The 16,399-nt window shown below is 43.0% G+C and overlaps 1 protein-coding gene across 8 annotated transcripts in view; it reads right to left on the bottom strand.

Annotated features, from left to right (window-relative positions):
* PLD5 (phospholipase D family member 5) overlaps positions 1-16,399 on the bottom strand; it is a 352,559-nt gene that overhangs the window by 262,986 nt on the left and 73,174 nt on the right. The window contains exon 1 of one of the 8 annotated variants that reach the window (XM_070602576.1): positions 14,736-15,170. The exons of 5 other annotated variants lie outside the window; for them this stretch is intronic. In XM_070602576.1, coding sequence (XP_070458677.1) covers positions 14,736-14,738 — 3 coding nt within the window. In that variant the 5' untranslated portion in view covers positions 14,739-15,170. Of the gene's footprint in view, positions 1-14,735; positions 15,171-16,399 lie in introns of those variants that run through there. 2 more of the 8 variants (XM_070602578.1, XM_070602581.1) reach the window with 2 other exon arrangements.

Raw genomic sequence — 16,399 nt, 5'->3', positions numbered from 1 at the left:
CAGTTGAGCCTCATTATTCATAGAGTCCATAATTGCAAATTTGCCTATTTGCTAAAATTTGTTTGTAACCCTAAAATCAATACCTGCAGGGCTTTCTCGGTCATTCGCAGAGTGGTGAGAAATTGGAGCTGCCCCGACGCACGTTCCCAGCTGAGGCTGCACAAGAGGAAGCTCTGCCTTCTTGTCTCTGCACTCATACCATCAAGAAGTGTCCTGTTTGCGGTCTATTTAGTGCCATGTGTTTTGGGTTTTTTTTTTTATTTTTGTGCTTTTGGTTGGTGACTTCTGCGTAAAATGGCCCCCAGGCATAATGCTGAAGTGCTGTCTGGTGTTCCTAAGGGCTAGAAGGTTGTGACGTACCTTACAGGGAAAATACATGCATTAGACAAGTTTGGTTCAGCAGGAGTTATAGTGCTGCTAGTCACGAGTTCAATGTTAATGAATCAACAATACTTTAAAGAGAAACACACAGGAACCAAGGTTTTGTACTGACTGAAGAAAATGTTACAATCAAAGGCTTGTAGGACCTAACCCTGCATTTCCTCAGGAGCAACAGGTCTGTGTTCACCAATTCAGTGTTTGGAGTGACTTCATAACTGCCACAAATAACTGATTTGATTTTAGCTCTTTTCTACCCCTGATGTGGGAAGCATAAGATTGAAGTTCTCAGAGAAATCATCTGCCACTACTCTACACCTTCAGGTAGAATTCATGGAAACCAACCCAGAAAAGTGAGGCTGTGACCTATTTTCAAGAAGTGGTAGAGAAGAGAAACAAAAACCAAAAAAACTCCATCAATAAGTGCAATGATGGACCCTCAATAAATGCTGTTGACTGACAGCTTTCGAAACCCATCAGAGTATCTACTAGCTTTCCTTGTCAGAAACATATCCTTGTGTCTTACCCAAGTCCTCAATGGTCTTTCAAATTCCATCCACTCTCTTTATTCACGGAAGGAATGGAAACTAGTTGATCATGAGCTTCTGCTGTCGCAGTCCTTCCTACATTCAAACACATATTAAATTGTCCCACGCTCCTCCACTCTCTAAGTAAAAGAATTCCATTTACTTTAAAATTTCTTTCTTAGGTCTTATTTTCTATCCTCTTATCATCGGAACAACACTCTTTCTGCTTCAAAACACAGACAACCATGTCATCCTTTTTGCCCTGTTAAATGATGAATTGCAACTTCCAGCTTGTCGCCTCCAGAGGCCATATGTTGGTCATAAATGTTTAACCAGTAAAGTCATTTCCTATCAAAATCTCCCCTAGCAACTGTTTTAATACGTAATTGTTCTTCTGATCCTTCTCTGTAAGGATTTGTCTTTTTTAATTATAAAAATATCTTTATAACGAAATCACGTTAATTAATAACGACAACAGCTCAAGTGCACAGACAGGAAAAGCTTTTTATCGAAAAAAAACAAAGGCAATAGAGTGACACTGAAGACAATCAGGCTATCAATGCCAGCTAATGATACGGAGACTGAATGATTATTGACCAAGTTTTAGAACCTGCCCACCTTAGGGGTTTGGGGATTTGGATACAAGCTCAGGTACTGTGTGTCTTCTGCCCTCACTGGCAATGTGTCTGGTCACTGCCATAATGTTCAGCTTTTAAAAAAAGCATTTCTTATACTCTGGCCTATATCAGGAGGTACACATGTTCCTACCCACCACCACATGGTCATATATTTCTATTACATTTAATATCTATTTTAAGAAACTTTCTAAAAATTAGTTTATGAATTTAAAAAAACAAAGAAGAGAGGCTGGCCCCATGGCCGAGTGGTTAGGTTTGCAGGTTCTGCTTCGGGTTTTGCAGATTCAGATCCTGGCAGTGGAAATGGTGCTGCTCACTGGGCCATGCTGAGGTGGCCTCCCACGTGCCACAGCTAGAGGGACCCACAACTGGAATACTGGGAAGATTTGGGGAGAAAAAGCAGAAAAAAACAAAAAGAAGAGAAGCCTCATTGGGTTATGAAGCTAAACTTTTAGAAAACATATGGTTGGACAAAGCAGGAGAGAAAGAGGATCAGGATACTAAACCAGGAGGCCTAGAAATTGAACCCCATGGATAGAAGGCTGGATGTGACCTTTGAGCAGTCACTTGACCTTTGGATCAAGCATCCTCATGAAGAGCAAGTACCAGATTACCTCTAAGGTCTCTACTGTTTCAAAATTCTGTGCTTACAGCGAACACAATTAGTTGGGGCCAGAGGAAGATCAGTGACAGCACAAATTCCACACATGGTTAACTCTGAATTAACTGGGGGTAGATATGGTACTATACTTGCATGTCCCTCCAGAGAGCCTACCAAGTGACCAGGTGGACATAAGACAACATACTCCAAGTCTGGAGATAAATTCTAGCCTTGCCTCAGACAACATGTTGTGTCATTTTCCAATAATTCAAATACGTCACTCCAACACCAACTGGGTGTTCTATAATTCAATTCCATTCTAACACTAACTACCCGTACTTAGTACAGACTTCTCAGGTTAAGGGCTCAGTCCCACAAGACTGCCTCCTCTTCAGATGCCAGCCCCAAGCCACCTGCACTTCTGCTTGGTTGACTACCAATTAGGGGTTCCCACACCACCCCATCCCCATTCAATAATTCTCTAGAATGACTCACAAAACTCAGGAAAGCACTATACAATTACAGTTTTATTATAAAGCTTTCAGCTCAGGACCAGCCAGATGGAAGAGAAGTTTAGGGCAAGGTATGGGGTGCAGGGGACATAGCATTTCCATGCCCTCTTGGAGCACACCACCTTCCTAGCATATGTGTTCACCAACCTGGAAACTCCCTTAGCCTCACTGTTTTAGAGACTTTTATTGAAGTTTCACTACGTAGGCATGATTGATTGAACTCAATCTCCAGTCCCTCTCTCCTTCCCAAATAGTCTTTCTGGTAACCAGCCCCCATCCTGAAGCTATCTAGGGGCCCTGGCTTGAGTCACCTCATTAGCATAAACTCAAGTATGGTGGAAGGGAGCTCCTTATAAATAACAAAAGATATTTCTATCACTCAGGAAATCCCAAGGGTTTTAGGAGCTCTGTGCCAGGAACCAGGGACAGAAATCAAATATCTATTTTCTATTATACACAAAGTTCACAAGGTTATTATTCAGAAGGATTATTATTATTATTTATAAGGTTATTATACACAAGGGTTCAGAGTCCTTGCTTCTTGGGCAGTCCTCGGACCTAGGAATAAATAATGACTTAGGGCATAGCCACGCATGGGGAAAGCTTCCCCAATGCCCCTCTTAGAGATGGCAAAAGACACTGGAGGAAATCTCTTAGCATAATCTTCCCAGTGGGCAGAAGCTGGAGTGGGTAAGATTTTCTAACCACCTCCTCACCCCCTGCCAAGAAAGCGGCTCAAAGAACTGATGCCCTCGTGATTCACTCAGCCTCATCAGTGACCCTCCTCTCTCCGGTGTTGAAGAATGTAGCTAGTTTACAAACATCTGTATAAGTACTTACTGTGTGTCAGCTATTGTTCAAAGCTTTGTAAATATCCACTCATTTAATTCTCAATTCCCCTTTGAGGTAGTTATGATCATGAAGAAACCGAGGCACAGAGAAGTTAAGTAACTTGCTCGAGGTCACACATCAATTGGTTAGCAGAGCTGGGATTCAAATCTAGAGCCCATGCTCTAACCACTACACTACTGTATAAGCTCTGGACTGGTTATCCATAAGTGGAGCTACCACAGAGGGGTATTACCTACCCATTCATTTTATAAAGGAAAGATGCTTTAAAATTGCATTTGTTCCTCCTCTTCTTATTTTTTTTTTTACGTTTTTTACATCTTAGGGGTTTGGGTTATCATCTGGACCATTAGTTGCAGAATAGTGTGGAGGGTTGCTGGAGTTGGGAGCACTCTTAGGTATTCCTTGGTTATGGAGTCTGACACTAACCGGAAACTTTGTCAAAGTGCCCCAGATTCTCTGAATGCACTAGGTCCATGTGGTCCACTGGGCAATCTCCGGTCAGGGAGGGGTGGTACCATTTATGGTTGTTTGGGCATTAGTAGGATTAGGCTAAGAGGGTATCTTCAGGACAAGGGATGGGTAGAAGGGTGTGTGTAAATGCTGGTCTCAGCATGGATGATGGCAAGAGCGTTATTCTTTGTATTTGTACTGCTGCTGTCCATTCTCAGACAGTTTTCATATGGCCTACGTTACATGGGAGTTGGATCATACGACCTGCCCTCTGGACGTGGCTGTTTGAATCAGGGTCTACAAAAAAGAGAAGAGACAGGAGTGTGCATTGTGATGCTCATTGCTGGGCATTTGGAATTAGGGCACAGATTTCTTCATCATTGAGCTGACGCTGCCGTTTGAGATTATCTAGTGAGGTATGGTCTCATGTATTGGTATATTAATGAATAAGCTATGAGTGGGAGTCTTCAGAGATAAACAGGAGAAGGCAGTAGACATTGTGAAGCAGAGAGGTGGCCAGAGAGAGAGAGAGAAATGGAAGAAGCCACCTGATTTCTGGAGGTCTCTCCACAATCAGGACTATCATCACAGGAAGCGTGGCTGTGCTTCCTGCTGGGGTTTTAGGATGCCCTGGTTGCTCATAATAAATTTTTCTTTAACTTAAGTCAGTATGAGTGGGTCTCTGTGTCTTGGATACTAAAAAATATTCATGTTTAAGAATCTAAACTATAACATAGGTAAGTTTACAATTTCAACAAAAAGCCAAAGTCTTGATGTTACCATGTTTTGAAGAATACCAAGATGAGAAAAAAAGAATTACCTCTCTCCACGCTGACTTCTCCCTCCACAAGGGTTAATTCAAACTGAAAAATAACACCTGCCAACGTCATTGAAGGCCACTGCATAAGTCAATGATATTTTCCTTTGACCTTTAAAGGCATCAAAAGGTACAAAATCAATGTAAAGTCACTTGGAGCCACTAAGTATAAATCTCTCTGCTTTTGAACTCTCTTAAGAAAACTCAAGGACATTCTCTCAAACTTGCACATCCTGCCTAATGCTATGATAGTCTTAAGCTAATCAGAACAACACGACCTCTGGAACTTTTTGGAATTTTCTTGGAAATTCCTTACCACTCACAGAAGTAGCAGGAATAGGTTTAGAAGGGGGTCTGTGGTGCTGTCCTGGTTTCTATGCTTTTCCAACATCCTCCTTTAATTGACAGTTATTTTCCCACTCTTAGGCTTTAACCAACAATCCCTATTTAGAATCAAGACCTACACTTCATTCAAAGCCCAGTTTATAGCCAGTGGCCCCTCCCCAACATGATGCTCTTGTCACCCTGTTGATTTCCTTCATAGCTCTGCATATCTCCACATGCAAAGTTCTGCTTTATGTGCTTAAATGCTTACTGTTTATCTCCCTTATCAGAATCTTAGCAGAAGGCAGGGATCTCATCTGCTTTGATCACCACTACATCCCCACCACCCGGCATCAGGACTAAAACCTAGAAGGAACTTGATGAAAGTAGGCTAGCTCACTGTTCACTGTTCTAACAAATAGATCAAAAGGTAGAACAGCTCAAAAACAAGCAAAGTGTATTTCCTGCTCTTGTAGAATCCAAGTCAGCTGCATGTGGGGAGGGGAAAGAGGCCTTTGCTCAGCAAGGTCATCCCAAGAGCTAGGTTGATGGTCTCTTGGCCATCTTCAACATGTGGCTTCCTAGTAACCCTAGACAGTAGCAGAATGGGAAAAACATGGAGGCGAGTGTATGGGAAGTGTTTAGGGGCAGGACTGGAAGTAGCCAAGATCACTTCCGCCCACATGCAGACGGCCCAATCTCACTCACATGGCCACACCCAATAGTAGGGAAAGAAGAGAAGTGTAGAATAGTTGTGTGCCCAGGAAAAAGAAGAGCTTGGAGCACCTAGCAGTCCATAAATATCTGCTGATGAGCAGACGAAAGCAAGCAAAGCAAGGAAGGAAGGAGGAAGGCCTTGCCTATCACAACCGAGAGAGCTGATACCTCTGTCTTCCTGAACGCTGGCTGCCCTATCTGACCTTCCACGTGGCGGTGAAGCATGCACGTGGGCGGCAGGCACTAACGTATACATCTGCCTGATCTTCCTGTAGATTGCAAACTCCATGAAATCAGGAGTTTTTTCTCAAACTCCAGTTTCCTAGAATAAGGTCATGCCTGCAATAAGTGCTAAATAAATGTTTGGGAAAAAACAAAACAAAACAAAACAGACTCTTCCTGTTCCACAAGTATCGAGAGAAACAGGGATACTGTAAGTCACAGGCAGCTGAAAGTGCTCCATCGATCATGCTTCAGTTTGGAAGACTCCAAATCACAACTGGGTCCTGAATATCTGCTGGGTGCTGGGCCCCGTATTGGCTGCTTTTGCTTATATTTCAATCTTTTAAATATCATTGTAATGACCGGACATACTAAAGATTCAGAACAGGAGCTAAATAGCCCCGTTCTCAGATTTTGGCAAACAAAAGTAGTCCCAGGATACAGTTCAACTTGACATTTACTAGATAAGCCCCAATTACTTGAACAGAGCTTTTAAAGAAGGTTTTTCATCTTTTAAAAGTGGACATTTTTATTCACCCATTTTTAGACAATAGTATGATTTTGAGTCACCCTGGCAGAAGGGAATGAAGCTTGGTTATACCAAGCATTCAAAAGCTTGAAAGTAGGTCACTCGTCACAAGAATCAAGTCCAGCCAACTGCATGGTCCTGAGTGAGTTGGTAGGAGTGACACCTTAGCATCCTAGTAGGGCAGACTATGCCCACCCAGGTGCTGTTTCTAAATCATCGGTGTTGATTTGGAATGACTAAATGAGTGAGGATTATTTACCTGAGGCTGACGGTATAGTAAAGCTGATCAGGCACACGGCATAAGCCATTCATCAAAGTCAACACACTTGACCAATTATACGGGCCAGCTGGACCATGTAAAGAGCAGCGGTGGATAAGGAGTCCTTGGCCTTAAAGGTAGCCCGGCTGTCACAGTTCAGAATCACAGAGACTCTAGCCACAAGGGAGCAGAGATGCTGCCTTGGTGGACTCATCACATGCTTCTCCTCCTCTGCTTCCCACGCTTTTCTCAATCCACCCACCACCCACTAAGCAAAGAACATCATGTTCTTTCTGAAAACCATCTCCCATCTTTCTCTCTCCCTCTCTCTGCTCCCTCCCAATGCTCTGTCCATTACTGTACTTAACACTTTTAAAATTAGATCATTCATCCTCTTGATGTTGTACGAGTGAAACAGCAAAAGAACTACATTGGCAATCAATCGTTTAACCTTGAATGTACAAAGATGCTCACTCAGTATTCTGATCAACAATAATGTTGCAGGAAAATTGGAAACATCCAAGTCCATTAAAATGATGACAGAGAGCTAGACACATTGGCATGGAATGATGGCCATGATAAATTAAGTTAAAAAGTCAAGACTAAACAGCACATTCATAAATAATATTCATAAATGAATATTCACTTATGCATGTAAATGAAATAATACTCTTATTTTTGTTCTTTCAACAAATATTTAATATGCCACGCACTATTCTAGCCATCAAGATTATGATAAGAAACATGGTTCCTACTCATGGGAGTCTATTGAGAGCCAGACATTAAACACATAATAGTATAAATAAATATATAATTTAAAATAGTGATAAACACTATGAAGCAAAATGCAGGAGACTGTGAAAATGTAACTGAAGGAAGACTCAGGCCACTGCCTTTAGTAAAACTGTGTGTGTGGTGTGTATATATGTGTGCGAGAGAAAGTGCACAAGTATATCAGAAGAAAGGCTAGAATTATTTATATAAGACCAACAGGTATTAGTCCTAAATGATTTTACTTTTCTTCTTTTATTTTTAGCATGCTATGAATCTTCTGCAATTGCCATACGTTTCTTTTGTAATCAGAAAAAAAACAAACTTTAAAAAAAATTAATTGGGTTTACTACTAAGTGTGTCTTATTTAGTTTCCTCCGTTATGTCAGGCTACTTTTAGATTTAGAGTCATCAGCTCTTTTCTGTCTTCCTTTAATATAAAACAAGAATTAACATTTCCTGACGTTACGAGGAATATGACTTTAGGAGGCCTAAGATTATATTACTTCGACACATTTGAAAGTAACAGTAATAAACAGCCGTGAGAAAGCTTGAGTAGAGGCAGCGTCATTTGCCCAGGGGACGGGGTTGCCCATCCAAGGCAGGGGAGCCAGGGACCACCTTCCACTGGGGCCCAAGGGAACTAACACTTGAACTTGGCAAGTCTGTATAATTGATCCTCTGCTAAAGTTGAAGCATGGGTTACGTCTCATTGTGAAGTCCTGGAAAGACTATTAAATTATTTCTGATTGGACTTATCCCTTACAAAGACATACAGATAATTGATCTGCAGCATATTTTAACCCTTGCTATTTACAACTGTTTCCAGTACTTTTAGTGGCTCAGCCTTAAGCTTCAGGATGAAGCAAGCTTGAAGGCTCTCGCCTGCACCTTCACCGACGTTCAGAGAACTCCTGACGGGACCACAGAAGTGTTCCCCACTAAGGGCCCAGAGCATCACACAGACTTGGCCTCCAGGCAATTTGAAAGACGATCTGGCCAATGCCCATCATAAAACATTCCAAAGGCGTACTTTGAAGCATCATAGTTCCTTTTAAAAAACTGCTTACAAAGAATCCCATGCACCCCTATGTTCATCGCAGCATTATTTACAATAGCCAAGACATGGAAGCAACCTAAATGCCCAGAAACTGATGACTGGATAAAGAAGATATGGTATATATACACAATGGAATACTACTCAGCCATAAAAAAGGACCAAATTGTTCCATTCGCATCAACATGGATGGACCTTGAGGGTATTATGTTAAGCGAAATAAGCCAGACAGAGAAAGACGAACTCTATATGACCCCACTCATAGGTGGAAGTTAACATATAGACATGGAGAACCGATCGGTGGTTACCAGGGAAAAGGAGGGGGTGGGGGGATGGCACAAAGGGTGAAGTGGTGTACCCACAACATTACTAACAATAATGTACAACTGAAATCTCACAAGGTTGTAATCTATCATAATCTTAATAAAAAAAATTGCTTACATATTTTTTATAAATGACACATACTCATTTTTATAAAGAACACTGTTCAAATTAGAAAAAGAATGAAGAAGAAAGTTCAAAAATATCTCCAAAATTGCCCCTCCAGTGGAGTGGTGAGCATATTCCTCTGGATCTCCATCCCTGCTCAGAGTCCTGCTGATATAATTTTACACAAATGGGATTATCTGCTTCTTTTTTAAAACAAAAATGAAGGAGGGTAGATAAAGCCTAAAAATAGGTTAAACTCAATTTGGGGCTATAAGTCAGACCCATGAGATGCTGCAGGAACGGGCTTCGGGCGCGGTGATGTTCTATTCTTTGAGCTGCGTGCTAATTACAAGACTGTGTTCATTTTGCAAAAATGTGCGTTGTACAATTACAAGTCATGCACTTTGTCAGTTTGTATGTTATACCTGAATAAAAATTTTTACCTAAAACTCCTTGATTAAGTAAATCAATACTCCAGGCAGGGAGAGGAAACATATATAATCCTGGAACGAGTTTTGTCCATTTTTATGCAGTCTTTAGTTTTCAGCATCTTAAAAAATTCATCCATTATTTGTTAACGCTCTTTTTGCACCAACTTAATAGGCAATTCTAAGTCCTAGATTGGGTAAGCAGCATTCATTTTCTTCAACGGTACTAATTATAAGTTAGAAACAGTTTTGCAAAGAATCTCTATGCCAAGTGAACAGAAATTGGGGAAGTCTTAGGTGTAGCAACATAGTACAATATAGCCTGTTCTTGCCATGACAAAGCACTGAAGCTCACGAGCCATATGTCCTATGAAATGATGAGTCAGCCATAGTGTCAGCCAGAAACATTAAAATCACATACACACAGCACAATAGTTAGTTAAAAAGTGAGATTTCTTAAGAACATGAGTGTGAGTACCCCCCTTTCTCTCTATCAGAGATTTTATCTAGTTCTTAAAATATTTCCATATGTTTTACTGTGTTTAGATTTCACTACTGAAACCAAAATAAACACAATAATTAAATAAGTGAGGAAATTAATCCAACTATTTTTGTAACACAAGCTATAAATCCAAATACCAACTTCTTCCAAATGGATATGCTTGTCCTTCTAGGATGGGGCCGAGACAAGGTGGCCTGACTCAGGCTGGTGGTTGTGGGGAGTCTGGGCCCTTCACAGAGTCAATCAGAAGATGCCCAAGGCGAGACCTTGGGGGTCCAGGACATCTGGGCAGATTATCCACACTGGACTGCTAACTCCAAAGAGTAAGATGGGAAGGAAGAGATGAGGGACAAAGATGAACACTCGCAGGCCCCTGGGAACACCGATGAATGAGGAGTGCTGACCCAAGAAGATAACAGGGAGGGGAGGGGGAACCTGGACTAGCTAAGCTCAACCGGAAGTACCCAAGGGACGTCTGATGTGATTGCTGTGTCCACATTTCCAGGAGGGCACTTAAAGTGGCAAGTCAAGGCTAAAAACCTGAACCATACCATTTCCCCTGCAATCCTCTGAGCATCTCTCCAGAGACTTCATCCATCTTGAACCTATTTAATTTCTAGGTTATGCAGCTAATTGGTTTCTTTATTCTAGGTCTTCCATCTATCACATTGATTTTACAATCAACATTAGGCTGAATCAGCAACAACTTCAACGGTATTTTATCCATCAGCCCATATATAGTTGTTCTTGTGTCTTCTCACCCACCGGGCAGTGGGCCCTGTCCAGCATCCGTCATGAATCACCTGTACCCACGAGGCTGATGGAGAGGATGTAAATTTGAACTGAGCTCATATTTGTTTATTTCAGCTTTGCACTTCCATCAAAAGCAGTTTGCAGAAGAACCACAGAAAAATGAATGAGAGAGACTATTCATCTTCATTATATTGTTGATATGTGCAATTTATAATTTTTAATGCTCTTGATAACATCTTCAAGGAGAAACGGAAATTGACTTTCTGACAATCAGCATCTTACCCACTCTAATTAATAAAATTCTTCATACCTTTATTATATGTGCTTTGTGTTTTTTTGAGGGGGAGGTTTGATATCCACTCATTGTCCTCCACATCTTGCCATTCGTCTATCAACGTGGCTACAGGTTACCAATTATCAAGACAATAACACTGTAGCGTTAGTAATTTCTAGCTGTATCCCATTTGTTCTCTACACATCACCTTCAAACTTCTAAAACCTGTGGACATAGGGTTGTAGGTGCATATAACCTCCTCTAATCCTCTGAATCCACCTTCTTCTCCTCAGGAACATAATCAAAAGGCCACTTTACACCTTGAGCTTCTATGTTCTTCTCAGAACACACTACATTGTCCCTCACTTCAAAACACCTTATTGGACTTTGGGTAACAGGCTATAGGAGTTATCTGTCATATATTCTGACTCAGAGTTTCTCCTCCTTGGTACATGCCTTTATTCATTCAACCCAACACACAGAACCTACTGTGTATGAGGACCAGGCCCAGGAGGGGAAGAGTTGCAGCCAGGGACTTCCACTCATTCTCTGGAGCGACTCCTTCAAGGGGTAGGGTCTTCGCTTTTCTTTTCACATTTCACATCCAATCAGTGGCCAGAGCATGTGAAGTTTTCCTTCATGCCATCTTCTGCTTTGATTTCTTTTTCATTTTCTCCTCACCATCCTAATTTAAATCCTTATCATCTTGTACCTAGATAATTCCAAAAGCTCCCTTCCAATCCTTCTCTCTGCCATGGTCCCTAGCCTAATCAAACATCCCACTTTACACAAATGTATTAATGTAATCCTCACAATGACCCAACGGAGGCAGCAATCATTACTCTCACTTGCAGATGAGAACATTCATCGGTAGTTTAAAAAAACACTGTCCAAAATCACACAACTAACAGGTGGCTGACACAGAAATTTAACTCTAGGCCTGAGTATGTTTAAACTCTCTTTCCATTACATGAGACCATCTCCCAGTTTAAGAGAAACTGGCAAGAAAGGGAACACAAGGTATGAATTATGGTATTGGTATACAAAGGACAGGAAACCAAAAGAGGTGATATTGACAAGGAAGAACAGACCTGTGGTGGCAACAGACTGGATATGAGGAAGGAGAAATGTCTAAGATCATCTGAAGTTTTAGCAGCTGAGTCCTTGAAGGTTTGGTCTGGCCCCCTCTCCTTTATATCTTAAAAGATAGATGTATGATGAGGTAGTTTAAGAACGAAAGGCCCTGTATTTGTTCTCACCCTTACCAGCTGTGTGTCTTTAGGAAAGTAGTTAATTTCTCTGTGCCTTACCTCAGTAGCATAGGGACAGTAATAATAATATCAGCTTAAAAGGAAGGATGAGGGTTATTAAAGTGCCTAAAACACTTGGTACACTGCACGTATGTCCTCAGGACTTGTAATACATTATTTGAAAACATCTATGCATTTCCTTTGCCTTGAAGTAACTTAAACTTGTTTGAATTATGTAGTATGGATTTAATCATTTGCATTTCCTTTAAATTTATAAATAAAACAAAAACAGCTCTCAGAGGCCAGAGCCCAAGCCAGCCCAACTTATTTGGTGTGACACCAGAGAGCCCTGACACGCTCCTGATTCTAACGAGGTCAAGGAGAGGGTTTGACCCAACAGAGTCCTTCCTCCTGGGTAAGAGAGAGAACTGACCACACTTGCATGAGGAGAAACAGGCGCGGTTCCTTTCATCACGGAGGGGACTCAATGAAAATCTAATCTATGGATTCAGTCCCCTACTATCAAAGGCTGGCTTTCCAATCCACGGCTCTCTGTGCAGAATTCTCCCTAATAGGAAAGGTGAAATACAGTTAAAAACTAGCTGTTTAGGACGTCTTCCCCACAAAAGTGTTACCATTTTAGTGTTTGCAGTTAAGAAGGGCTCAAATAGACCAAAGCTTTTATTTTAATGTACCACTTGGTAATTTTTCCAACTCTCTAAATAGTAATTAACCAGAATAACCAGAGAGTGGCCTGGGTGCAGCCACTCTCCTCGTTCCCACCGTTCCTCCGCTGCTCCAGAGGAAAGTTTGTTCCTTCCACACTTTCACCAAGTTGTGCCACTGCACTTACGTCACCTCAGCGCCGACCGGCCCCTCGTTTTCTCCCGAATGCTGTACAGATCGCCACTACACTTACATTTAGGCCCACACTTAAAGTGTGCTGCCACGGGACTCCATCTGCATTTCAGCCTGGTCCTTTTTAATCCTTAAAGGAATGTTCCCAGGCTAGTAAAGAGAAGAAACAAATTATTATGCCTCAAGAATTCAGGCAAAACATTCAAAGGCACTAAGGAGCCCCATTTAATCCTCACGCTGGATACGCTGGTTTTTATCCATCCTGCTGGCCTAGGAGAAACGGGTGCGTGTCTAACACGACTGCAACATCTCCTTCACTCGTCAGAAGAGCTTCTGAAACGGACGAGATGACAAATGGTACCAGATACCAATTAAGGAGGGAAAAACCTGACCCTTATCTCCGTAGCTTTATTTTTATGGTCTGTTTTATGAGTGAGTGATCTAGTATGGATGATGAGGGCAGGAAGTGAAATGAAATATTCTCATAAAGCCGCTTTCCAGTTTCCCCTTTTCTGAGTTGTTGGAAAGGCGGTCTTATGTACTTCTAAAAATTCCCACATTCCCTTCATCAGCACTCTCTTCATTCATCTGGATTAGAAACAGAATAATCATTTCCCACACATCAGCTGTGCAGCAAATAAGTGTATTTTGGGCATGCTCTCTATACAGTAATAGGTTTTATTTTCTCCTAAGTGTTATGCAATCTTATTATTACCAATGTCCTTCATCCTTAATTCCGTAAAAAAAATGTTTCGTGGCTTCCTTGTTATACCAGTTTCTCCTCCTATCCTCCCTTCCTCCTTGTATCATGAGTGATGGAGAAGAGGCACTTGGAGAAGGCACTCGGAGCAGAGACCAAGAACTAAGCACACTCATTTCCACGGTGAATCTGAACGCCTCATCCAAGACCTCACGTTTCCATTAAGGCTGTCTCCCGCTGCCGAGGTTTGCTCTGCTGGAGTAAACCACACACACTTCCTCCAAACAACATCACACAACACCTTCTTTTAAAACGTGGGCTCCTGTCACTGCTGCCTGCAAACGATAGTTTTAAAAGAAAAAACAATCACTTAGAAGTTTGCGCCAGCGATGTTACTGTGCAAATACCTCCAATCCAGGGTGAAGCGCACAGACCTGTGACAGCTCGCTCGTCAGCCAAGGAAGCCGCCTCGGTATGAATGGGTTTGCACCCCCACATGGAAACATCGAGAGAACAGGTAATTATTTCTCTGAAGAAGTCTCCTAGAAACTACAATGACATTCAGAGGAACGAGTCCACTTTCAGAGGCTGCATTAATCAGGGTTGCATGTGAGGTCACCATGGGGACTGTCCTTCCCTGTCTGAGCCCAGCAAACTGTCCTCATTAATTACAAGGCAGCACAACTCCTGACATGAAAGAAATCATTTTTCAAAACTCCATGCTCTGGTGGCAAAGGTGTTCCTGCCCATCTAGTGAAAAGCTGCCAGTGCCCCGAGCTCATGTGTCTGCTCCGTCTCACACTCCCAACAGCCATTTTCACCAGCGCACGCTAAGCACTCCTTCCCAGGTAACGAGCTAGGTCTGCCGACAACTCGGAGGTTCTTACCATTGTGATCCAGTCTCCCGTCCCGGGGGCCAGCAGCCGGGGGCTGGTGCTGCTGTGCCTCGCCCACAGCCACCGGAGCCTTCGGAGGCACAGGAGACTTCATGTGGTGCAAACGTACCGCCACTGATTACATTTCATCCCTCAGTTGCTGGCCTGGAGGCTCTGGAAAGCAGCCAAACCAAGCTGGAAGAGAAAGGGCTGCAGCTTGCAATCTCAGAATTTCTCCTGGAATCTGCTCTTTAAAACGTGGGCCCCGCGTGTAGCCTTTTAGCAAACACTGAGTGCTGCTACATTCAGTTACGTTTCTCTCTCTTTTCCTTTTAAACGGAGTTTGGTTTTGTTGCTTCTGGGATGAAATTACAGTGACAGCTCAGGCTGACCCAGGGGACGCAGGCACTGTGCCGACTTCCACACACCTCCAACCTGACCAGAAACGGCTGCTGCTCCCGTGGGGGAGGAGAACCCCGCCGAGCCGGGGGAGGGAGGGAGGGAGGCCACCCACCCACCTCAGGGGCACCACAGCTCCATGCTGAGTGGGGTCAGCGCTCCGAGGAAGACACGGGACCCAGGTCTGGACTAAACCACTGGGGGAGCGCTGTCAAACCCACACAGGTGGGAGGAAAAGTTCCTGCTCATCAGAGGAGTCTGGAGCTCAGCCTGATCTTAAAGAATAAACTAGAGGCTCTTCAGGTGCTGGGAGCCTTTCTGCTAAGACACTTTAAACCTACCAGCGTTGCTCAATCACATTAAACTACTGGGCTCTTTGCTTCTATGTTCTGACAACATTTTATTGCTTAAAAATTTTGCCTCAGGAGGATTCAATCACAAACAAGCACACAGCAGAGGCGGGACCTCAATGGAAGCTCAGGCCAGGACCCTTTAAAATAACAGTGCATATAAGCAAAAACATCTATCCAGTGCCTTATGGTTACCCGCCTGTCCTTCCCCACTTACTGTAAACTCCCCTAGGGCTGTTGCCACACTCATTTTGTACACTTCTGTGTCCCTAGCATGGCATCCACTCTGTTGTAGGATACTGACCGGATGAATTAATCTCCATAATTGTGGGAAATGTTGGCAGAGCCCCACACATTGGTAAATTTCCTTTTTCTTGGAGCCTGATGTGTTCTGGGCTTGGGTTGGGTTCCTTTCACAACTGCTTTCCCTCTTACCAAAAAGGAAAGGTCCTCTAATATGGTTAGGCCTAGAAAGGGCAGGAATAACTTGCAGCAAAGCCAAATACTTGTTTCAGAGCAAATTCAACCCAAGGAATAAAATGCATGCTGAGGGCCAAGTGTTCTGATTTCTTAGAAGAGTCCACGGCACTTATCAGGCCTGAGCATCAAGAAGTGGCTGTGAGTCAACAGAGTCAAGAGAACCGCTCACATCTTCCCTCCCCACAGGCAACGGTCTTTAGAACAGAAACGCAGGCATCGCCGGCAAGTCAGGGGCCCAGGAGCGACAGCAGAGCCCACTTCAGCGCCTCAGTGCTCGCACACAGCAGGTGCTAGACACTCAGTGACCTCACACAAACCCTTCAAGGACTGCTCCCGGGCTCTGGAATGTCAGACACTTGTCCTCAGGCTGGAAGGAGCCTCCGCTCATGACCCCCTCTCTAGGTCCTTTCTCTAGGACACTCCCCCAGACCGCTTCAACCATTCCCC

Source organism: Equus przewalskii, chromosome 31 (genome assembly GCF_037783145.1).
Source record: "Equus przewalskii isolate Varuska chromosome 31, EquPr2, whole genome shotgun sequence".
NCBI classification, from domain to species: domain Eukaryota; kingdom Metazoa; phylum Chordata; class Mammalia; order Perissodactyla; family Equidae; genus Equus; species Equus przewalskii.
This window is presented reverse-complemented; position numbering and strand designations above follow the sequence as displayed.